Source organism: Talpa europaea (genome assembly GCF_964194135.1).
Source record: "Talpa europaea genome assembly, chromosome: 1".
In the NCBI taxonomy this organism is placed as follows: domain Eukaryota; kingdom Metazoa; phylum Chordata; class Mammalia; order Eulipotyphla; family Talpidae; genus Talpa; species Talpa europaea.
In genome coordinates, this window is record NC_140073.1 from 114,067,286 (window position 1) to 114,092,670 (window position 25,385).

General features: G+C 33.4%; 1 protein-coding gene across 1 annotated transcript in view; it reads left to right on the forward strand.

Annotated features, from left to right (window-relative positions):
- The window catches only part of AGPS (alkylglycerone phosphate synthase), a gene marked incomplete at its 3' end in the record, with an annotated part of 102,549 nt that overhangs the window by 9,160 nt on the left and 68,004 nt on the right, over positions 1-25,385 (forward strand). Inside the window, exons 2-6 of the mRNA XM_084237052.1 lie at positions 14,815-14,904; positions 17,163-17,253; positions 19,206-19,326; positions 19,421-19,495; positions 24,258-24,329. Of these exons, the coding sequence (XP_084093178.1) occupies positions 14,815-14,904; positions 17,163-17,253; positions 19,206-19,326; positions 19,421-19,495; positions 24,258-24,329 (449 nt within the window). The remainder of the gene's footprint in view (positions 1-14,814; positions 14,905-17,162; positions 17,254-19,205; positions 19,327-19,420; positions 19,496-24,257; positions 24,330-25,385) is intronic.

The following is a 25,385-nucleotide window of genomic DNA, read 5'->3' on the forward strand; positions in this document are numbered from 1 at the left end:
TCAGCTTAAAATCATAAGTTAAAATCTGTTACTCAGTTACACATTTTAAGTTTGTTGCAAGTCAGTCATTTTTACAGGCCAGATTCTCTTAAATTTTGTAAGTATACAGAAGATCAATTTTTGCATAGTTTTTCTGAAACAAACACTGACGTCTGACTCTTTTCTGTCAAATGTTGTATATTTACTTCTAGATCTTTCTATAGTTGAAATATGCCCTCTCACTAGTGACTGCTGTTACCACTCAAGGTAATTGGTTACTTCTGACAAGAGAATTTTGCCGCTCTGATGAGATTTGAAATTTATAATAATTCTTAACCATCTTTTAAACTTCACCGTGATGCTAAGGCATGCATTTCAGCAGGAACTGTACTTCAAATTTTGCATTTTGCATTTTGATCTTTTCCCAGACTAGCTATATATGATAAGATACTCTCTGGTGATGTAGGGCAGATGCAGTGAGTAGCAGTTCCCAGTCAGTCACTCTGTCACGTGGATAAAACTGATTTTTTAAGATTTTATTTATTTATACAAGAACTGGGGTACAGGTCAGAGGCACAGGAGGGTGAGAGAATTCACCAGAGAGAGAGTGGGTTGCAGAACAGGCAGATGGACTGAGGACACTGCTGAGGGGAACAGCGGGCGAGACGGGAGAGATCTGGGTTTCTCCCTGGCCTTCCCGGAAGCAAACCCGTGCTGCAGAGGCTGCGGACAGCTCCACAGCGCAGTATTCAACCAGCTGCGCCACCAGGGAGGCCCACAACTGGTATCTTTAGACTATTTTTCACTTTCAGTGTGGTAATCAACAAATTACATGAGATAATCACTTATTTTAAAATAGGTTTTGTGTTAGATGACTTTACACAGCTGTTAGATAGTGTGAGTGTCCTGAGCACATTTAAGGTAGGCTAGACTAAGCAGTGATAGTTGGTAGGTCAGGGGTATCAAATGCATATTCTCTTATAGAGGGTTTATTTGGAAGAAATCTCATCTTAAGTCAAGGAAGATCTATATTTATTGTATGTTTCAGTTGGCCCTGTCAGCATATTTGAAGTTATGAAACCAGTGGTTTGGGCCAGAATGTTGACCAAATTCTTGTCAACAAGCTCAGAGAGTCTCCAGACTCTATTTATAGTTGCCACCTTAGCAACCTCATACCATCAGGTGGAGAACATTCACTCACCCCAGGACCTTCTGGTCAAGTAATACAAATGATCTAATTCATTATAGGCACAGAAGTTTGCAACTCCCACTCAGATTCATTAGTGGTTGAATTTTGCATTTCTTCCGAAGGTATTTGAACTTTGCAGGAATTCAGCACCAGGGATTTTAAAATGATACCCATTTGAATTCCACTCTGCTTGTCAAGTCAGCTTTTATATGTCAGCACTCTCCAGGAAACTAGTCTATGATGATGGAAATGTTCTGCAGTCTGTGCTGTGCAACATACTAGCCACAAGTCGTAAGTGATCACTAAACTCTTAAATATGGCTAGTGTGACCGATAGGCCAAATTTTATATTTTACTTAAATTTAAATAGGCACCTCTTGCTATTGATACCACACAACTATAGATTGAAACCTAACTCATTCTCCTTTCTTATTCCCAAGTGAGGTTACTTTGCTGGGATTTCTTCTCTTACTATTAGCACTCGTCCCATAATCACATTCTTCAGTCCTTCCTCTTGAACATCTTTTTCTTCTTGTAAGATTAAATGCTGTTTTGAATTAGTTTATTTAATATAATGAATTCTTCAGTTACTCTGCTGCTCTTCCATATGTTGATCTCATCTCAGCTTTACAGCCACCCATTTCACACATGAGTAAATTAAGTTCATAAAAACTTGCTAGAATATAGTCACGGCTAGCTAGTAAGTGATAGAGCTTAGATTAGAATCCAGATTTTTTATCTAAAATTTACAACTTTTTTCTATACTGTTATCACCAAGTCCTGTTCATTTTTCCTCCACAACCTTTTTCACATTCATTTTGTGCATTAAATAGGTGTTTATCGGTTACTTGTGTTCGTGTTCTTGTGCTTGACTTATATCAGTGAACAAAATGGACAAAGATCTGTGCATTCATGGAATTGACATTCTGATGGGTGAAATGGCTAACTATGCATATAAGCAAATAAGTCATTAATTATGTTAGAAGGCGATAAGTGCTATGGGGAAAAGAAAAAGTGGAGCAGAATAAGAAGGTAGTATTCATTTTAAATAGACTGACACTGGAGATCATGGTATTTGAACAAATGTTCAAATATGAGATGAGAGAGTTTAGCTATATGGATATCTAGTTGAATGAGTGTTCCAGGCAGAGGAATAGTGTGTGCACAAACTCTAAGGGGAGGTGCGCATATAGAATATGAGGAGATTAATGAGGACACTAGTTGAACTAGGATCAGTTCATATCCCTCTCCCTGCCCCACCACCACCACTGTTAAAACTTTATACCTTTATAACTCAGCTTCTAATTTATCTGTCTGTTCTGTTTTTGACCATGGTTTCTTATTCATGCCACACTTTTTAGCTTACACACCTTTCTTGGTGTCATCATCTGGATAGCCTTGCTTGTTTGAAATCTGGTTTTAGGGTCTATTGTTTTGAGGAACTTCTCATTTTATTTTAGAGAATTGGTGGGACGGGGCGTTGGTTTATTGTGTTACCTCTTCTTGATTTTTCATATATGAACATAATTCTAAAATTATATGTTAATGTAATATCTAGACATGAAACCTTTAATTCATTTAAATTAGCTACTCCCACCATCTGAAGTTTCATGTGCTTGAAACCTCATCTACCCAAGTTTGTTGGAATTTATTCAGTTTTTTCTATGTGCTAAGTACTGGAGTAGCACAGTTTTTGCCTTCTACGATGTGGAGCTCTGCTAAGGAAGACTGGTGCTGTCTTCTGTTACTGCAAGGTGCTAAGTGCAGTGACAACAGTATGGGAGGCGAATGGTTATTACAGCAATGGAAGGACAGCTTCATTTGAAAGAAACACATCAGAAGGGTTGAGAGAGTAGTTTTCTATATCAAGATGTTACACAAAATTTCTTAAATCTGAAGGCAGAAACAGTGATAAGAACAATTGGGTTAGAGTAGAATCACAAGAATTAGAGTAGGGAGAATATGGACAATATAAGTTTATAAAATGGTATGGCAGTTGGCTGTGTATTGATGGGGTTCTTCACCTATCTGGATCTTTTAGAAATTTTTTTCTGCTAGCAGTAGAATATGTGGTAGTTACTTTACAGTTATAAAAGATGGAGAGATAAATAGTTCTGAAATGTTTTATATTTTTGTTGCAGAAAAAATAGAGAATAGTAGACAATAAATATGAAGAAAAGTGTCCAAACTAATTAAGAGGTAACACCTGTTACATCTTGGCAGATATGATGTGTGGAAAGTCATGCAGTAATAATGTCTGGAAACCACCATTTTTCCTTACGATTTGTATATAGCTTTCTAGTCAGGAAATAGTAATGGCTAACATGTTCTTTAGTGACTCAAACCAGAATCACATTCTATTTGTTTCCCATTTTTCTCTATTATAAAGAATGCTGTGGTAAACTTTTTACAATTAAGTTCTTAAAATTTTTCTTAAGACAAATTAAAAAAAGACTTAAGTTGGTCAAAGAGCATTGGAATACACCATTCATTCATCTCAGGGGGTTGAGGCAGGAATAAAAGAGTTGCTTGTTCGGACTTGTCACCAAGAAGAAAGATTTGAAAATGATTGGAATCTGAGGAGGAAGACATCACTGTGTACAGATTGATATTTTTATAACTTAAGCAATAGCTTTCTAGAAATTCAGGTGAAAAGAAATTAGATGTTTTGACCTGAGTTGTAAAGGGGAAACCAACATATGGTCACAGGATGTCCAGGAAACAGTGCATAACCCTGCCTGAGGTGTTAAGGAGGGAGAGCTGAAGCAATAGCTTAAATGTGCCAATTTAAACAACTTGCTATTATGAGTAATTGATGTACATTACATGCTTATTCACACGACTCGACTTCTACTTACTATCTCCTACTTACTAAAGGGGCAAATCCCTTTATATGGGGTGTTGCATTTTATGGCTTATAGTTCAGCAGTTTTTTTTTCTTTCCAACATATTATTTTGATAAATTTATATATAGTGCATTTGAATTTTATAATAAACACATTTATCAACTTACCTGGATTCTACCATTAACATTTTACTGTTATTGCTTATGGCATATCTATTATTCTGTTCTCTCCATTCAGCATTAGTCTATTTTTGATGCATTTTAAGGAAAATCAGTAGCTTCATTTTTGAACTAAAATTTCCTGTATTAGCTTTTAGTCACTATTGGGAGAACTTTTGAGTTAATATTTTTCACTCTTGGAGCTCCATTTTCATATTTTTTTTAATTTAAATTTTATTTTTATATTCCCCATACAATTACAACCCTCTTATTTTGATCCCAAGCCCTCCTTTCCCTGCTCCCCACCCCCCATAGAGTATCTCTGGTTCATAGTTGTTTGTTGATTTTGATATTTTCTTTCTTATAGTTACTCTTTTTTCCTGGTCCCTTATTTAAGTTTTCTAGATTCCTGCTATGAGTGAGACCATCCGGTGTTTTTCTTTTTCTTTCTGGCTTATTTCGCTGAGCATGATCCCTTCCAGCACCATCCATGTTGCTGCAAATTGCATGTGTTTATCTTTTTTGAATGCTGAGTAATATTCCATGGTGTATATGTACCACATCTTCTTGATCCAGTCATCTATTTTTGGGCATTTGGGTTGTTTCCAAAGCTTAGCTATTGTGAATAGTGCAGGTGCTCTATAAATATAGGGGTGCAGGTGCTCTTTGGAATTGATGTTTCTGTGTCCTTTGGGTAAATACCTAGGAGTGGAATTGCTGGATCATATGGAAGCTCTGTGTTTAGTAGGGCCAAAAATTGCCACACAGCTCTCCATAGTGGTTGGACCAGTTTGCACTCCCACCAGCAGTGCAGGAGAATTCCTTTTTCTCCACACCCTCGCCAACATTTGTTGTTGCTAGTTTTTTTAATATGTGCCATTCTCACTGGTGTAAGATGGTATCTCATTGTAGTTTTGATTTGCACTTCCCTGATTACAAGTGATGTTGAACATTTTTTCATATGCCTGTTGGCCATTTGCATTTCCTCTTCAGAGAAGTTTCTTTTTAGCTCTTCTGCCCATTTTTTGACTGGATTATTTTCTTTGTTGTTGTTGAGTCTCATCAGCTCTTTGTAGATTTTTGTGCTCAGTCCTTTATCATTAGTGTTGAGTGCAAAAATGTTCTCCCAGTCGGTGGGGTTTCTCTTTGTTTTTGTTTTTGTCTCTTTTGCTGTGCAGAAGCTCTTTAATTTGATGTAGTCCCAGCTGTTTAACTTTGCCTTCACTATCACTGCTTTGGGTGATGTGTCTGTAAAGATGTCTTTGATGTGCATATCATGGAGTGTTTCACCTGTATTTCCTTGTATGTATTTTATGGTTTCAGGTCTTATGTCTAGTTCTTTAATCCATTTTGAGTTGGTTTTTGTGCATGGTGTTAGGTAGTAGTCAAGCTTCATTCTTTTGCATGTAGCGACCCAGTTTTCCCAGCACCATTTATTGAACAAACTTTCTTTGCTCCAATACATATTCTTTGCTCCTTTGTCAAAGATTAGTTGACCATAAATCTGTGGGTTTATTTCTGGATTTTCTATTCACTTCCATTGGTCTGTGTGTCTGTTCTTGTTCCAATACCATGCAGTTTTGATGATTATGGCTTTGTAGTATAGTTTGAAGTCTGGGAGTGTGATGCCTCCATTCCCTTCTTTTTGTGACTTCTTGTGACTTTTTTGCCTCTGCTTGATTATTGAATTTCTACCATTTTACAAAGCAATCTAAGTTTAGATACCAACACAGCAAAGCCCTCTCTCAGCTAGAAATGACCAACACTACTTTCTCTGAGTTCTTGTAATACTTTGTACTCCTTGTGTGGCAGTTGGTGAATATTGAAATGATAGCTCGGTAGCTCAGGAGCATTGGAGCCAGAGACTAAGACTTAAGTCCTGGCTATATCATATACTGTGTGTGACCCTGGACAAGTTACTGAATCTTTCTTGACCTGTTTTCTCATGTTTTAATAAATAGGGATAATAACAGGATTAATGAGAAGGACATGAAATAATGACTGTAGATCCCTTAATTTTATAGTATTATGCAATGCTATTATTACTGCATTAAACTGTATAGAAAGGAGTAATAAGAATCCAGTGCTGAAATAGTGTCTGAAGGTGGAAGTACAGCAAGATGTAGACCTTGGAATTTTAATAGCAAAAATGGATTTTCTAATAAATATCACCTTGTGCATTAGGGCGGAAAAGGAAGAACCCAAAGAGTAAAGAGAGCATTGGCAATTTCTCCTACTTGGGGGTAGAATGATTGTCACTTTCACACACAAAATGGCACTATTGTGCTATTGATATTTCTCATTTGCAACTCTTCTGGGTGGCTCTTAAGAGTCACAGTTCCCTAGTGCCTTTACTTGCTTTGTGGCCTTGGTAACCACCCACATTTAAATATGAAAAAATATGTGCTAAAGACAAATTATTTAATAAGTTTGAATTTTTATGCAAACTGCTAACATGTATCAACTAGGAAAAGCTCCATAACAGGTCAGCTTCCCTGAAACTTGGATCAGAAAATATTTCTTTCCTCTCCAGGATATTCCTTTGTAAAATTTGGTTTTAGAACTATGCTATATCCAGACATATAACCAAATCTCCTGTTATTCTTTCTTCTTGGTGAATATGTCACTTTGTCCTGTTATTTTGTTGTAAAATTCTATTCAGGTTCATCATCTGTAGTTCAGAGAGTTTAAAGTTTTTCCCTTTATATTTGGATAAAATTTGGGTCAACGCAACTTGATTTTAAATAATTTATATTATGGTTTGTATCCCTTTATGTCTGTTAGACAGATGAAACCTCTGCTGTCAGCTTTTCCTCTGGTCTTATGGTAGTGTTTACTTATGTGTGTTCTATGGATGGCCTGCGTCAGAATTTTCTGTGGGTGCTTGCTTAAAATATACATTCTGAGATCCATTGTTGGAGATTCTAATTATTGGCTAGGTATAGAATGATATCCAGGATGCTTTTATAAAATGAGTACCCCAGTCATAAAGTGATTTATACTTCCCAAAACTTTGGAAACCACTGTTGTTAGGTTTGGGTTCTGATTTAAAATTTTTTTCTTCCCCCACATTTTGTGGGGTTCATTTCTCCTCCTCTGATTTGCTAGAAGCAAATGTAATAATTCCAGTTACTTGTCATTTAAAATAAAAGGGGCTGCTGCTTATTATTATTAAATAAAAAATGTATATTGCAGGAATATTATGTATATCAAGCAGATATAGACTTAAATCTTGGACTTTTTAGGGTCCTGTTAAGCATATTGGACTGTCTTATTTCCTGGAGGACAGCTAAGAAAGGCAATTCAGAGGCTTTGTTTTTGTGGTAAAATGATACACAGATTTTTGAAGCCATTCATATTTTCTTTTTTCAGTTTTATACTTTTTGCAGAAATGCAAGACTGTACTAGAAGTGACCCTGGGTCCCTTACAGATTGGTCAGTATAATAAGCTTGTACCATAAATTGCTCTTGTAATTACTGGCAAGCAGAGAGGAGCAATGAAAGTGAATTAGCATTTTCCCAGTTGATGATCAAGAAAGTCTAGAATTGGTTACCTAAATTGCCATATTGATTAAATTACAAATGGCCAGTGAAGAGAACAAACCATGTAATTTAAAGTATAGTCCAGGAAGCATAAGTGATCAGGGGAAATATGTACCTTTGTCTTTTTTGTCCTTTGCTAAGACAACTCCCTGATACTGGTTTGTGTTGTTCTCCTCATTCTTTAGACCAACAGGTTAAGGTCTAACTGATAGGATGGTAGTACCTTTCCAGACCTTCAGAATGGCAGGTACCAAGCATGTGTGGTTGTGGCTTTGTGCACATGCATACAGACCTGTCTAGCAAAAATATCTGTGACATGTGCTCCTACAAGTGTAAATGACTAATAACCTCTATTTCCATTTTCAAAAAGATCATTCAAACAGTAATGGATTTCTAATTGATAGAATTGGATAATATGTAAATGTAAGAGACATTTGGAGGTGAGGGAAGGTATCCCAGGAGCCTGTATTGAACAGTGAGTGCCACATTATTATGCTAAGGGGTAAAACAACCTTGACTTATTTGCTCCAGTCTCCTCCCCTTTTTCACTTCTTTATGTCTGTCTGTAAGATATATAAAGTATATGTATAAGATAAATAACAGTGTATCCCTTTTATTTCATTCATTAATTCCTAGCAAAAGATACAGAAATTGGATGTTAAGGGATACAGTTTTTGATTCAGATTTTCTTTAAAGTGCCTTTTTTTTTTTTTTGCCAACTATGCAAAGTTGACTGTAGGAAATGAAATATATATTTGATTTGGTGTATATGTGAAGCTGAGTTCTTAATGGAATTCTATTCATTAAAACAAAACTTGTAGAGATTGCTGAGAAGGCCAACAGCAGGATTCATAACAAATCATCATGAAATTTCTGTATATATGTGAAACAAATAATTGTTTTCTTGAAACAGAGGGAAACTGCACAGAGAATCAAGGGTTGAGCAGCCTATTTGCTTCAGAATCTGAGTTGTAAACATATATGGCATTTGTCTATGAACAAATTCAAGACCACTCCTTTACTTTCCATTTTTAATTCCTAATCCCAGTTGCTCCCTCTCATGGGCATCCATGAATGTTCTTAAACATGTTATTTATAAAATATGCAGTGTTATTTGGTATGGTCTTTATTTACTTATTTATTTTAAAAAAATCCTTGTTTATTTTTTAATTTGCTTAAATGGTTTTACCCTATATATCTTAATATTCCTCCTTTTGTGTTCACCAGTTTAAAAAGTATGTTTGTTTCTCTACCTACGTACCTACCTACCCACCTTACGGCTTCTGATTGCTTCATGGTATTTCACAGATTTTATTTGCCTCTTATTCATTTCTCTAATGATGCCTTCAGCTACTCTTTCAGTGATCCATGCTGTAAGGATCAAACATATTCCTTAATGGAAGGGGGTGTAAATTTATCCTGAATATATTCTCAGGAGTTGTACAACTAAACTGGTGTGCATATGGGTCTCTCTTCTCCATATTTTTTCTAATAACTTTCTGTGTCATAAATCTTACATTTAATTCATTTTGTGCTGTCACATTTGGGAAAAAATTAGAAAGTTGATAAATAATTTCCTATATTTAATGGCCAAATTTTTGTTATGGCAACTAGAGCTTTAAAACTTTTCATGGGAATGTTAAAAGAAGATTGAAATTCATGTCAAAGTTTAAATGTCCTACATGATATTGTCCATGTTTCACAAGAAGTCTCTTTGTGAAGAGGGTAGGAATATTACTTAGTTGACTTGTCCAGAAACCTGATCATGTTAGGGTCCCAGAGTCAATCATGTTAAGGTAATCTAACCCATTTAATCGCCCTTGTTAATGGATAAAGTTAACTAGAATGTCAATAAACTAATTCATGTTGAAAAAAATGCCTTCAGGTCATTTCAGTTAGTAACCTTTTCTCTGTAGGAAATTAAGTATAATCAGAAGATTATTTGGGATTTAGAATTAATGTTCTATAGTTTTTGCCCCTCATTAGGGCTTTGTATTTCTAATGGGAACTCAGCATCAATTTTTTTTCAAGAAAAGTAAATAGTTTACTAATACTTCTTATTTTTTAAATTGAGATATAATTGACACATAACATATTTCAGGCTTACACCATGATTTGGTATTTGTATATATTGTGAAATGATTTTCAAGATAAGTCTAGTTAGCCTCCATCACTATACATAGTTTTTTTTCTTGTAATGACAGCTTTTAAGATCTCAGCAACTTTCAGATACGCAATAGTGTATTACTGAATATGTTAATACTTTAACTTTGGAGGAGGACATATGACCATTCTGGTATTTTTCATCATTGCCCATTAAAACAATGTTACCAGTTATTTAGCACCTCTTTCTGCTGGACACTACCAGCGATTCTACACACTTTAGCTTTACTCTCCAAAAAAAGTATGTAATAGGCATTATTTAAATTTCTTTTTTAAATGAAGCCAGTGAGAATATTATTTCATGTATAGGAATTTTTGCAGCGTATTTATTTTTTTTCAGGGATATATGTTTCATTGATCAACTCTTGGTCTTTTTCTCATCACTTTTATTTTTTACTTTTATTTTTCACTAGGTTATCTGTGTCTTGCTATAGTTAAGTATACAGTCTTTACAGTAAGGATTTTAATTGGCACACACAAAAAAATCCTTGAAGGATTTTATTTTTAACTTCTACTTGTTGTATTATATATGGAATTAATTTGAATTTAAGTGATACTGAGCTTGGTTAATTAGAAATCCAACATCAGGAGTTAAGTAGCATACTTCAGTTTTTGTTTTTCAAAAAATACGAGATCACATAATCTTTTTCTCATTGTTTAAGTTGGAAAAGATAAATTGGTTTTCATCTGAACTGAGTAGTAAATTAGATTATAACTTCAGTTACTGGATTTATATTGGAAAACATTCTTTTATTTTAGCTATCAGCTAGCAGAACTTTTTGTTGTTAACCAAAAAAATTAAGTTAAAATATTTTCTTTTTCTTATCTTCTAATGAAAAATGATATGATTAGAAATAATAATAGATGGGGGAGGGGTCAGGGGATGGGGAAGAAGAGGATAGATAGGACTTGGCGCTAGAAGTTTGGTGGAGGGTCAGTGAAGCATGTACACATATAGTTATGCAAATGATGGACAAATTAATAGTAATAATTAGATAGTAATGGTAGAAAACCATGCTTTTATGTATCAGGCTGCTTGCAGTTTATTACAATTAGAGGAATAGTAACCTGACTATTTATGTATGTGGGGACTTAAATAGGAAATTTTCCCTTTTCAGCCTTAGGAAATTTTTCCTAAGCTTAAATATTTCAGTTAAAAGTTAGGCGAACAGCACTGAGAAGTACAGAATACTGAATATGTATATCATAGTAGACTACTGCCACCTTGTGTATATGTGATGCTGTTTTGTTTCCATTTTCTTTTGTTCTGTGCCTTTTCACCATATGGTACTATAGATAGTACTATAGATGGATATGTAAATGTGTGAAACATTTGTTTTATTTTGTTCCTATAGTAAAATCAAGCCAACTTTTCTTTTTCTTAACAAGGTTGGGGTTCTTTATTTTGAAGACATTACATTTGGTGTAGTTAACTATAAGAACTGGGCAATTTGAAAGATCAGTGTGATTTGTTGAACTCTGGGGTTAGTTGAGAATTGAACCGTTTTAGTTGAATCTTATGGAAAGTTGCTGGTTCTTTGACCTTTCTTCATATCACTGTTTGCCGTGCTTTGGATCGTTATTCTGAATGGCAGAATTCATAACACTGTTGATAAAGGAAGGGCATTGGGCCTACTCACATAACCATTTTCCTTGATTTTTAAATGTTTTTCCTATTTATTGAGTCAGAAGAATAACTGTAATAATAAAATGTAATTGTGCTTTGAAAAATATTGATGTGATGTAAAAAGTATTCCTTTAATCATTTTTGTTACCTGAGGGCATGATTTAGTAAACATTACTCAAGTGAGATGTTACCTGTCTAAAGAAGAATTACAAGTTTGCTTATTGATGCTAGCATTCTAGCTTACTTTCTTCATCTGGAAAATAAATAGTTGAACTGGATAGTTTCTAGTGAAATTTTAGGCTTTACAACTTTATGACCCTGTAAAGTTTTACTCTAATTTTTAAAATGTTAATGCTGTAATGCTCTTCAATTTACTTTATTTATTTTTATCTTTTATATATGAAGTTTTTTTTTTTAAAGGGTTAATGTAATCACGTAGTTGTGTTTAACTATCACATAGTAAATTAGTCATTTGAGGAAATACATTTGTATTGAAGTTTAAAACCAGAAACCAAAGAAATTTGGCTGCTTTTAATTTAACTCATGTGATACTTGAAGATATCAGAAGATTGGTTTTGGGTTGACCTAGATTTTAATTATACACTAGCAGAGCAACATAATTCTTTATTTGGGGCCACAAACACATTCCAAATGCCTATAGTGCAACGTCTGGGAAGACTCAAAAGTTGGTATAAATGTAGTAAAGGCCTTTTCATAGATTGAAATGAAAATGGAGAAAAGGCTACATTATCCTACATTTGAAAACTTGAAGTTCTTTAGGACAGTACCCAACTGGAAAATTTTTTTTTTTAAATTTTTAAATTTTTTTTTTTATTATTTTTTAATAGAGGCATGCTTTATTTATTTATTTTATTTGTTTGTTTGTTTTGTTTATACATGCACTGGGTACAGTCAGAAGCGCGGGAGGGTGAGAGAATTCACCGAGCTAGAGCGGGGAGCAGAACAGGCAGAAGGACCGAAGTACACTGCTGAGGGGAGCAGCGGGCAGCAGGAGAGGTCTGCGCGCCATGTGGGACCCTCCTCTGGTGGCCGGGGAGCAGCTGGGGATGGAACCGGCACCGCAGAGGCCGCGGGCAGCTTTGCAACCCAGCGCTCAACCTCTGCGCCACCAGGGAGGCCCTGGAAAATTTTTTTTTTCCCTGCTTCTCTGCTCTCTGCTTTTCTTGTGGTTCTTGCTTTCTTTGCTTCAGTCAGGTTTAACATTTTACTTTGGAAACCGGGGAATACTTTTTGAAAATTCTAAGCAGAATCTTAAGGAAAATAATCTATGTTCAGCTTTGTAAACATACCAAATTTGTACTGAAATAATTTCCCAGTGTCTGGTGGTTGTAATGATAAAGCAAGGTGATCATAGTGGTATTTTTACTTTTTTTTTTTTTTTAATTTTGCACACATGGTTTTATTTCATCTTTTAAACAACCGTTGTCAAAGAACATTTGCACCAGGCCAGTTAAAATAGCTGTAGGGTAGGTAAAGAATCAGGCTTTTCTGCTCTCCCGCCATTAGGATTGATGATGGATCCCTGCAGTCCTGAAATACCAAACTGCTATTTTATAGAGAATCTATGACAATGAATTAAGCATTCATGGATGAATGCTTAAATTCACTAATTTTTCATTTCATGTAGGAAAAGTAATGTACTTATTGTGAAACAAAGATTATTAAAATATACATGTTGCCCTTCTAATGTAAACTATTATGGAAATAAAATATTAAGCTATACTTCATAGGAGTGAAGTGAGTATAATTATGAAAAAAACAAAGTGAATGATAACCTACTCTGTTTTTAAGAAGTGTAATATTAAAAAAAGATATCAATGGTGACATTAGTTATGCGGTTTTCTGTAGAGATTGTTCAGAAGCTCTCTTCCAAAACCTCCTTATACAGGGAGGTAGTAATGGGAAATTAAAAGAAAATATTGGATTACAGTTTATAACAGGCTCCTACAAATCAAATCTGTGAGTTGATTGACACTTGAGATATTTTTGAACAGCTTAATTTTGCATAGGGACTCTAGTTTTTATTGATATCAGACTGATTTTAAAGAGAGCATTCATAATTTCTTTGTCCTAGTTTTATGTATAGTTGGAGATTTCAATATACAATTATCTGTATTTGGTTCAGCTGAATTGTGTTAATGTTCTACTTGTTTGAAAATCCTTTGAACTGGACAGTTATGATTGTAATAAAATTTTTCTTTCTATTGTCATTCTTGCTTGAGACTATCTTAATGAGTAGATAATTTTCTGTATAGAGAATAGAGAATAGCTGCTTCAAGTATTTTCATCATGAACTGCATAAATAAATTTGCAATAAGAAGATTCACGATCAGTTTATTTCAGTACTCCATATATATTGGGCACCATTGCTAATACATGTAATAAATACTGACACAGCACTTCCTTGTGGTCGCTTATTGTGTTCTGCACAGGTCCAAATTCTATTCTTATGTAATTTATAAAGTTGAATGAATGAGTTATGGATTTGATAAAGATGGTTTTTAAAACTGAGATGCTAACACTTTGGAACTTAAAAATAGCATGTTACCTTGGAATACTGAAAACTGGCATAGTCATTACTTACGATACAGGGTTACAGTTGAGATTAATGCATTTCTAGCTTACAATGAAGTTGAAGGATTTAAATTGTTTTTAAATCCAGCACTCAGATATTTAATGTATTTTATTAGAAGTATCTGCTAGTAGTATGTCACTACTAGTTAGCCTGCTTTGTAAATTGGTCTTTTTTATCATAACAGAAGATTATGCGATTTTTCTTTCTTTCTTTTTTTTTTTTTTGGTGGGACCCTCGCTGGCCGCCGAATGGGCACTGCAGAGGCTGCTGGCAGCCTCGCAGCCCAGCGCTCAACCGCTGCGCCACCAGGGGAGGCCCAAATGTGATTTTTCTAATACATGAACAACTATTTTCTATTAAATACATGAACAACTGTTTTCTATTAAGTGAATTCTGATTACAGTATCTTTCAGGCTATCCTAAAATGTAAACTGTATAACATGTACAAAATGAATCATTTATACTCTAAAGCATTTTTTTCTTTGTACTTTCTTTTTCCTTTGAATGCATAAAATTTAGTGGTTGTAGCCCTTTGTGAAGCAGGTGCTATTCATAGAGTGGTTCTATAGTTAGTAGTATTCACATATAGACATTGTGATATGTACTCATCTAAACTATTATCAGTGGGATAAAGTCTTTTAAATTGTTTGGAAAGTTAATGGTTTTGAGATGTTTAGCACAGGTCTCATTTTTATTTATTTTTCTTTTTATTAGGCAAGAAGTTATGAAATGGAATGGCTGGGGATATAGTGATTCCAAGTTCTTCTTAAATAAGAAAGGCCAACTTGAGTTGACTGGGAAAAGGTAACTGGTTTGTTTATTCTTTCTTTTGTTCCTTCCCCCCCTTCTATGCAAAAATTTAAACATAAATATTAAACATAACATTTAAATTATAAGTTTAAATAAAAAGAGAAACAAATACAATGATCTCTCTCAATTTAAAAGTAATCAACATTTTGCTGTAATTGCTTCTTTTCTGTGGAATTTAAAATTCTGGAGATATCAAATCACTTCTCAGTGTTTACAGATATATCCCTTAAAATATCAGGTCCTAATATAACCAATCATATAACACCCAAACAACAAAATTTTATATTTGATTATCCAGGCCACATTCACATTTCCCCAATTGTCTCAAAAATGCTGTTCTGTAGATGGTTTGAATCGGGACCCAAACAATGCCTACAATCACCCAACCTCCAAATCTTCACACCATTGACTTGTTAAAAGTAACTGTACTTTCATGTTTGAGAATTTGCTTTTGGGTATAAGTTGTTATGAAAGGTAAACAACTTTAGGTGTGTGTGAATCTAAGTAGTATTTTTAAAATTAGTTTTCTGAGATATATTAGGGAAGAAGTGATGAGAAAGATCAGTCATTTGTGTGATAACTTTCACTTTATAAAATCTTTGGTAATATATTAAGGATTCTAAAGTATGCTATTCCAGATGCAGACAAAATTATATAATGAGTTCTTGGTTTTAAGGAACAGTTGATCCTGCCATGGTTGGTGTTTGAGGTTTGACTGTTGAATTTTAATATAACTTTCATAAGGACAGTGAGTACAAATATGTAATAATTGAATGTTGACCCTAAAAAATAAGTAATTGAGACTAGGTTAAAAAATTGGAACAACTATGTTATGAACATGTTTCAGTATTGCACTTTGATTTAATATCTATTTGGCATTAGTGTTTGTAGGTTAATATTTTTTAATTGTAATGGTATGTCAGTGTATTGAAATATCAGCAAGAAAGTTTTATTCATTTGAACATGAAGAGGTTATTTCTTTTTCTTTGCAACTCCATCATTCCATTTTTCTGAAACAAAACCTCAGGAGTACTAACCAGGATCTAAATAACTTTGATGAAGGTATAAAGTTGTACATTTGACATTTGCTTTTTAGTAGGAAAAATAAGAATATCTGTGATATTATCATAATCCTAAATTGACTGGGCAGCATATTGGTAGAGGATTAGTTGAGAAATTTTATAATTTGAGTAAAAGGGATTTCTGGCTAAAATTAAAGATACCAGTGTTCTAAGTATTGAACATTTTTATGTTTTAAATAGATTGATGGCTAATATAGTAGAAACTTATTTATGTAGAGACTGACTTTTCAAAATCTTCTGGTGACAGGGGATGGGAGAATAATCTTACCTTAGAAAAACAGTTTCTTCTCTTCTCAGACACTGTCTTCATTTTCTTCTCTTTCTTTCTTTGGATCTTGAAGTTACAGCATTTCTGTTTCACAAGAAGTGGAGATTATTTACTTGTAATCCAGCACAGTGCCTTCAAAGCATTTACTGTCTTCTGTAGAGTACCAACTCTAGGTAGTGGTGGTTTATGTTGGAAGTATAGATATCTGAGACGATCAGTCACAGAAAAGATCACATGTACTTATACACTAGTGATTCTATTGGTTCAGAATCTGGTCCTTATTTTGGGTGTTCTGGCATTTGATTTGTCAGTTTTCCCAAATAGAACCAGGTTGTGGAGGTCCAATACATGTTCTACTCTTTGCAGATGCCTCGTTTTAGAAATTAAAAGCCCAGTCAATTAATTTATGGTTATATTATTCCTTTTCCTGTTTGTCGGACACTTGTTAATACCCTTCTGATGTTAAGATGTGTGGAAAACAAAATTTGTATTTAAATATTGTGTGGAGGCATAAATTTAGAGCTAAGCATATCCAGTGGTCTTGGAATAGGAACACTGTATGTTTTCTGAATTTTTGTTTCCTTTTGGTGTACCAGCTGGGACTTTATCTCAGGCCAAAACTTATTTAAAAACAAACTCAAACTGAGAATTAGTGTAGTGCCATTTCCTTCCTCCAAGTGCATCACACCTCTTTGGCTTTGTTGGCCTGCTTTGGGTCAGTCTGTATTGCCTTCAGATAGTGGGACTGTTTGTTTTGTTTTGATCCTGAATTTATAGTTATATGTGGGTGGGTTGACTTGATAGCAACTAGCAACTACTTGACCATTACTAGAAGCAGAATGTAGGATTTAAATTTAAATGAAAATACCTTGCTTTACTCTTTTACCTTCTTTTTATCTTAGGTACCCTCTTAGTGGCATGATTTTACCAACTTTTAGAGAATGGATCCAAAATACCCTTGGAGTAAATCTGGAGCATAAAACTACCTCTAAAGTAAGTGAATACAAATGACTACCAAAATGTTTAACTCTGTGTGTTTGCTTTTAAGCCTCAAATTAATTAAATTAACTAGGCGTAACCTTTGTTATTCATTATAGTTGTTTAATGCATTGTTACCTTTTTTATGTTTAAAAAAGTCTGCTAGTTACACTAGTTCCTTATTAGGTTACCTGGGGGCACTTTTTTTTAGCACCACAGATCTAAATTCTAATCTCAAAATTTATCTGAAACTTACCTGGCAAATTTTTTATCCTCTCTGAACTTCATTTAGGGTATTAGTAAATTTCAAATAACTGAATTCTGTCAGCGTATTTTGTTACAAATACATGTTTTTATTATATAAGTTTTTTTGGTATATAATAGACTGATAGTAATTAATTTAAATCTCGAGTAATGAAATTATTAATTACTAAATTATTGAATTGAATAAACCTAGAATTATTTAAAGTAAAAAGTAATATTACATTCAATGTCAAAACATTTAGGACTTTGAAGACATAAAAAATAAAAATTTGATGCGGGTGTGAGTGATAGAAAATTTAGAATTTTGCTTTGCTCATGTAGCTTTACTTTTCTGAAAGTGGGGTTAGAAAATTTTAAACTGTATATATATGAAACTAATGAAATAACTAACATTTCTTTATATTTGACTTATTTTTATGATAATTATAGTGCTATGGAATGGTATTCTCTGTATCCTTCTGACTGGATATAAATTCCATAAATGTAGTAGCTAAGACTTAACACTATCTCCTTTACTAGATGCAACATGTTATTAAAGACTATAGATATTCAGTGAGTACTTGGTAGATTTATTTATAAATCCGCTATTACATTTTATTGTAATTAAACTAGGCTAAACAACTATTTCATATCCTCCCAAATGAAATTTTTAGCTTTTCTTAGATCTTTCATTTCCTTCATTTTCTCTCTCTCAACTATTTGAAATCCTTTTTTTATTTTAATGTAATCCACATACATATTCAGAAACAGCTACAGTTTTATATGTTCTTTTTTTTTGTTAGTCATTTTTAATTTTTTATATCAACAAAATAATAAGAAAAATGTTTTTGGGATATTTTTGATCACTTTCTTCCACTTACAAGGTAGATTCCTTCAGATGAATTTTTTTTTTCCTGTTTTAACGCACTTCTAGGGCCTAGAACAATGCCTAACTTACAATAGGCATGCACTAAATATTTATCATAAATCAAAGTATAATTTGATTATATGTAATTGAATATTAAATATAGAACCTTAATAATGACTTAAGCACTATATAATAGCACATATTTTTCTTTACATAGCCTTACATTTCTTTTTTTTCCAAATTCTGTATCATAGCAATTTTTTTTAAGTAGAGTTGAATAACCTGCCATTTATAGAGCATTTCTTTTATACTAGGCATGATATTAGGTGCTAGTCAAAAAAAAAAACAACTATAATTAATCTTGTGATAAATCTGATAGTTGTGTATTAATGGTGATAATCTTATTTAACAAATGAAGAAGCCCCAAGACACAGAAGTTGGGTGACTTATCCAGTGTCACATAGCTTCAGAGTTGAGGATTTATTTTCATGTTCTATTAGTTGAAATAACCATTAATGCAAGGAAATTGAGTAGCTTCCCCTGTCTTCTTAGTTTAAAATTAAAGATTTGAGACTTTACTTGTTCTTGATTGCAATCTTTAGAAATAAAATGTGGATCATAGAAGCAAGAGAGGAAGCTTAAGACTTTATAACTTTTATCATAGAATGTGATTAACCAGGCCATTTATGATTTGTTACTGTCACAAAGCTGGTTTCCATACATATTACATGGTATTTTTTCTGTGTTTCTATCTATAGTTTGGATTTAAAAAAAATTTCATTTTATGGACACTCTCCTTAACAGAGGTATTCAAAATTCATTTTCCAGAAATAAAGAAACCATTTTCTCCCCCCAGGCATCCTTAAATCCTAGTGATACACCTCCTTCTATAGTAAATGAAGATTTTCTCCATGACCTTAAAAAAACTAATATTTCATATTCACAAGAAGCAGTTGATCGAGTGTTCAGAGCTCATGGTAAGCAACTTTATATAAGTAACATTTATTTTTATTTTTAAATTTTCTATAATTTAAGATGGTTTTGCATTTTCTTTTTTAAACCACAAAACAGGTCATTGTCTTCATGAGATATTTTTGCTCAGGGAAGGAATGTTTCAGCGAATTCCTGATATAGTTTTATGGCCAAGTAAGTTTTTTCTCCCTTTGTATTATTAATTTAGTATTGGAAATAATACTTCTTAATATATGAGTTGTAAAAAATATAGGTAGCTGTATTTTTAGAATTTCCTAAAGGTCATAGAGTTTTTCTTGAGCTGATCATCCTGAACTATAGGATTTAATGATTGATTTTATTGTTGATGATTAAGTCCTCATTTAATTGATTTTCAAATTGTTATTAGTGAAGTATCATTGCATTGTAACACTATACAAGTTTAGGTGTGCATCAGTACAAATACATGTGTGTATTAAGTTCACCATTAAAAGTCCAGTTTTATCCTTCACTGTACAACTGATCCGTTTTACTGGATTAAACCACTCTCCTTCTGGTAACTGCTAATTCAATCTTATAGTCTCAAAGTTTATTATTGTTTTATTTAGTTCACTCATTTGTTTTATTTCTTTATGTACCACATATGAGTGAAATCATGTGGTGTTTGTCTCTCTCTGTTTGACTTATTCCATTTAACATAATACGCTCCAGATTTATCTGTGTTGTTACAAATGGCAGGATTTCATCTTTGTTAATAGTAGAGTAGTATGCCACATCATCTTTATCCAGTCATTTATTGATGGGTACTTAACATTGTTTCCAGCTGTTGGTTATTGTAAATAATGGTGCAATGAACATGGGAAAGTTTCATTGATCTTCTGATCCTTTTCCCTCTTCAAATTCTACATAATCTAATTAGTATATGGAACTATTTTTTTAAAAATTGGTTCATTCATGGTCTCTTAGCTTTTAGATGTGCTATTTCTAGTTTGCAGGGAGTATCTGTGGGAAAAATCATATTTTAATAAAGGGTAGGAGGGAGGTAACACACATAAGAGGAAAATCCAAGAGCATCTGTAGCTGAGATTAAATTGCTTTTCTGATACTTGTGATGTTTGGAAAAGTTATGAAATAAATCTTGTTGTTTCTGTTAGTGTAATACAGAAATTTAGCTATTCCTGGAGGAAAAAAATAGAAGAAATACTTTCGTTTTGCCTGCTTAAGATTTAAGGTAGTTTCATTCCATTTTTTTACTGGGAAAAAGGAATGCAAAACTGACCAATTTTTATTTCATATAGGAAAAACCTAATAGATTATCCTTTAATGTATCTTAAACACAACTTTCAAATGAGCATTCTAGGTTTTTTTTCTTTGTGTGTCTGAATATTAAATTACTAAGAGATTACCATAATGGAGATATGTGATTTGCTTTAAGAAAATCAAATATTTTTAAAAATCTAGATTTATTAGGAAGCATATGAAGTTAGTCATTGCTCTAAAGTTTCTTTGCTTTATAAAATTCTCCTCCTTTAGTTAGTTCCCTCTTCAATTTGCCCTTCCTTTGTTTTTCCATCCCCATTTCCAATTTAGACCCTTAACAGTGAGAGGTTAATTTTTCTAAAATATTCCCTTTTACTATCTTGTACCATATCTCAACAATATTAATAGTCTTTTGTTGTGAATCACGTTTATAATTTTATTCTGTTGAATCTTCCATTATAAGAACTCGATAGAAATAGTTTCCCAACAGATTATTTCACTTAAGACTTTGTTTAAATTTAATGTAAATTTCCTATTGATGAAGTTCAGGTGTTTCTTTACATGAGGGCAAGTTTTTGACAATGTCATTTTGACACCTTGTGGTATTCTAAGGAATGGAGGTGCTTGTTTGACCTTGTAGTTTGAATATATATGCCATATATATAATGCATATGTACACACATCTTGGAAATCTACAGTTGTGGATATCTTTAAGTATGGTTGTCATCTGAATCTGAGTTTTGCATGTGGCTTTAATAGGATGTTATGGGCTTAAGAGTAAGAACTTGTAATATATATATAACTTGTGACGTGGAGTTACTTTTGAAGCAGACCTTTACATAGTGTGACCTTTACATAGTGTGAATATCTCTTTCTTTTTTTAAATTTTATATATTTTTTATATCATTCTTCAATTTTATACAGTGTATGCTTTCTCATCTGAGTTATATCCCCGTGGAATTCCCACCACCAATTCACCCATGTACCATCACCATAGGCCCTTGTACTCTTTCCCACCCCTATTTTGATCCTACTTCCCTTTCCCCCCCTATAGAATGTCTCTGGTTTATAGTTGCCTGTTGATTTTGATATTTACTTTATTATAATTACTTTTTTTCCCCCTGATCCCTTATTTGGATCCTCTATATTCCTCCTAAAAGTGAAACCATCTGGTATTTTTCTTTTTCTTTCTGGCTTATTTCACTGAGCATGAGCCCTTCCAGCTCCATCCATGTTGCTGCAAATGGCATGAGTTTATCTTTTTTGATTGCTGAGTAATAGTCCATAGTGTATATGTACCACATCTTCTTGAATATCTCTATCTTTCATTTAGTTTGGACAGGTTAGTCACTCATACAGTGTTGTAAGTAGGTGTATAAAAATAAAGTCTTTAGAAGTAACATTTAAAAAATTATGCCACTTAATTAAATTTAGTAATTATGCATTATTTTCAGTGGTCTAAGTAATACAACTTTAGGCCTATAAAAATATATGCTTGTTACTTTTCTAGACTTTGAGGATAAGTAGTAAAACAATAAAAATCCCCTTTCTCAGGTGCCGTACAATCTAGTGAGGGGGAGGACAAGACAGTAGATAAATATATAATATATTGAGTGGGAATAACTGCTGTAAAGAAAAATAGGAAGCTAGGGCCTCCCTGGTGGTGCAGGGGTTAAAGTCTCTCTGTGCTATCAAACTATCACCAGCAGTGCCAGCCACTGCGGCATGAGTTTGATCCCTGGCCAGGGAACTAACACACATGGTGCAGCAGACCTCTCCTGTCTCGCCCGCTGCTCCTCTCAGCAGTGTATTTCAGTCAATCTTCCTGTTCTACTCCCCACTCTGTCTTTGGTGAATCCTCTCACCCCCCCAGCACATCTGGCCTACACCCCAGTTCTTGTATGTATAAATAAAATAAATCTTAAAAAAATAGATATAGGAAGCTAGAGTACAAAATAGATACAAAATAGAGTACAGAATAGGTGGTGGGAGGAGGGAGTACCTATGTCAGACAACATGGTCAAAGAAAGCACCTGATTAGGTGATAATCCTAGACATACTTTTGCCTGGTTAAAAGTTTATAACAGATACCTTCAGATATTTTATTAATAATTAATGAACTAGTATTTTATTTAGTAAACATTTTTTTACCATAATCAGTAAGCTTTATAAACTTAATCTGAAAGTTTAAAAATTGATTTTCATTAAAAATTAGAATGATATAAGTAACATTTCTAGCTTTCAGCAAACCTGAGATATATTAATTACAACTTTTTTAGAATGATTTTTTTATTCCCATTTATACATTTTCCTTTGCATCCTTTCCTTTTAGGCTCTTAGCAAGTAATATTCAGTTTTTATATAGTTGCCTTGCATCTAGTCCCTTTTTTCTCTATGTCATCTGATATTCTTCTAAAAAGCTTTTTGCCAGATTATTCCCTTCTTTAATGACCTATTGCTAGTCATATTGAGTCTGAGCAAGTCTGTCTTGATATTTAAAGTCTTCTACACTAGGTGTAGAAAGTTGTTACATTGATAGAGTTCCCTTCAGTTCTGTACAATGGAAGGGAATTCTTATGCAGTATATTATGTGTAATTTTTTTTCTTTTTTTTTAAGATTTATTTATTTATGCATACAAGGACTGGGGTACAGGTCACAGGTGTGGGGGGTTAGAGGATTCATCAGAGACAGAGTGGAGAACAGAATAGGTGGATTGACTGAAGTACACTGCTGAGGGGAGCAGCGGGCTTGTCAGGAGAGGTCTTGCTGCGCCTTGTGTGTAGCTGGCTCCCTGGCCGGCCAGGGATTGAACTCGTGTTGCAGTGTCTGCGGATAGTTTCATAGGTTGTGTCTTAACCCCTTGCACCACCAGAGAGACCCTGTATAATATTTTAAATTTTGTTTATAACACATAATAAAAATCATCAGTGGATGCAAAAATTAGTGGTGAAAGAAAGTATGGTGAGAACTTGAGTACATTGCTTAAGTATCACCCCACAAAATACTTACTAATTATAGTATTCTTATAGTGGAGAAGCTAGCAGATACTATGTAATCAAATGATAAAAGCTGACTTACCAGGAATGAGACTTGTCTACATCATGTGCCTCCAGATGTAATGCACTGAGAAATGTACAATATCACTTCTGTGGGATTCCTGCTAAAAATGTATAATCTGAACATCATTAAACAATAAACATTGTAAAAACTCAAATTGAGGGACATTCTGTGAAATAATTGACTAGTGTTCTTTAAGGTGTCAAGGTAGTGAAAATCAAATATAGACTGAGGAATTCTGATTGAAGACGACTAAAGAGACATGGTAACTAAATGCAGTATATGATCCTGGTCCAGAAAAGAGGACATAAGAAGAACAATTGGTAACATTTGAATAAGGTCTGAAGATTCGTATTATTTCATTATCAATTGCTTGGTTTAGATAATTGAGCTGTAGTTATATAAGATGTTAATATTTGTGGATACTGGGTGAAGGAAATTCTTTGTGCTATTTTGCAACATTGTAGTAAGTATGAAATTTTAAAGTGAAAAGTTAAAAAGATAGTTTGCTTTAATTTAACTAATATGTTAATGAATAAATGAAGGGAAGTTTACATACTGAAGAGCTTTATAGAACCTTATTTTATAGGGTTTTTATTCATGTTCTTGTAATTAATTTATTTTCCCTTCTTTCAACAGCATGTCACGATGATGTAGTTAAGATTGTGAATCTAGCATGCAAATATAATCTTTGTATCATACCAATTGGTGGTAGGTATTGTGACTTTTGAATTTTAAAATGATGTAAATTTGTTCTGTTTAAAACACTTGTATTTTAAATATTGGTGCCATCCCAGTGGAAACATGAAAATCTTTTAATGATTGTATGGTTACTCTGAAAAATTGGTGGTGTTTATTTTCAGAGTAGATCTACCTATTTGTGACATGATGTATCTTTAGTTCACTAACTTCTTTCCTATACGGACTCTCATTAAAGCTGTGATGTAATGCCTCAATAAAAAATAAATGTTTTTGCTTTAGTAATTATTTTTTAACCTTTGTTTTTATGGAGAGAATGTTATTTTTCAAAGGCTAGATATGCCCGATTCCTCTTTGAGAAGAAATGCTATGCACTGTAAAAGATCAACCAGAACAGTGATCCCAAATCAATAATGTCTTTTAATAACAAAATCTAATATTATTTTATATTTTAAGATAAATTTGACCTTTCATTAACCACATTGTTTTAACAACTTATACAAGTCAAAGGAAATTACCTTCACTGACTGAACTGGCAGTGATGGAATGGAACCCCACAAATAAGGAGCCCCAGATTTCTTCTTTGCTGATGCTTACTATTGAACTCATGCAAAAGTGCACTAAGATACTTTTTTATTAAGTACTTTTCTGATTTCACATGGCCATGTCAAACAAATGATGGTTACCCATCATTTACTGACAGTTCTTGGTCTCACCTTGAAAAATTAAGCTAAACCTTATAGATCAATATCCTCTATAATTCTTAATTTGTGTCAAGGTGACTTCCACATGTTTTCTGTCCAAAACATAAGGAAACTAATTAAAAGTTTAATAATACATGCTAATGCAGATCTGGTTAAGAATTTGAGAACACCATATTATTCTATAATGGTATCAAGTAAGCATTTTTCCTTGGACAACTAATGTTAAGAGAAAATAGGAGTATGTTGTTTACATAACTTGTACCTATTCTTTATTCTATATTAAAATCACTTTTTTACCAAAACCAAATTTATTTATGTATATCATTTAACCTGAGAAGTTTTAGCTTGTTTATATCCTAGTGAA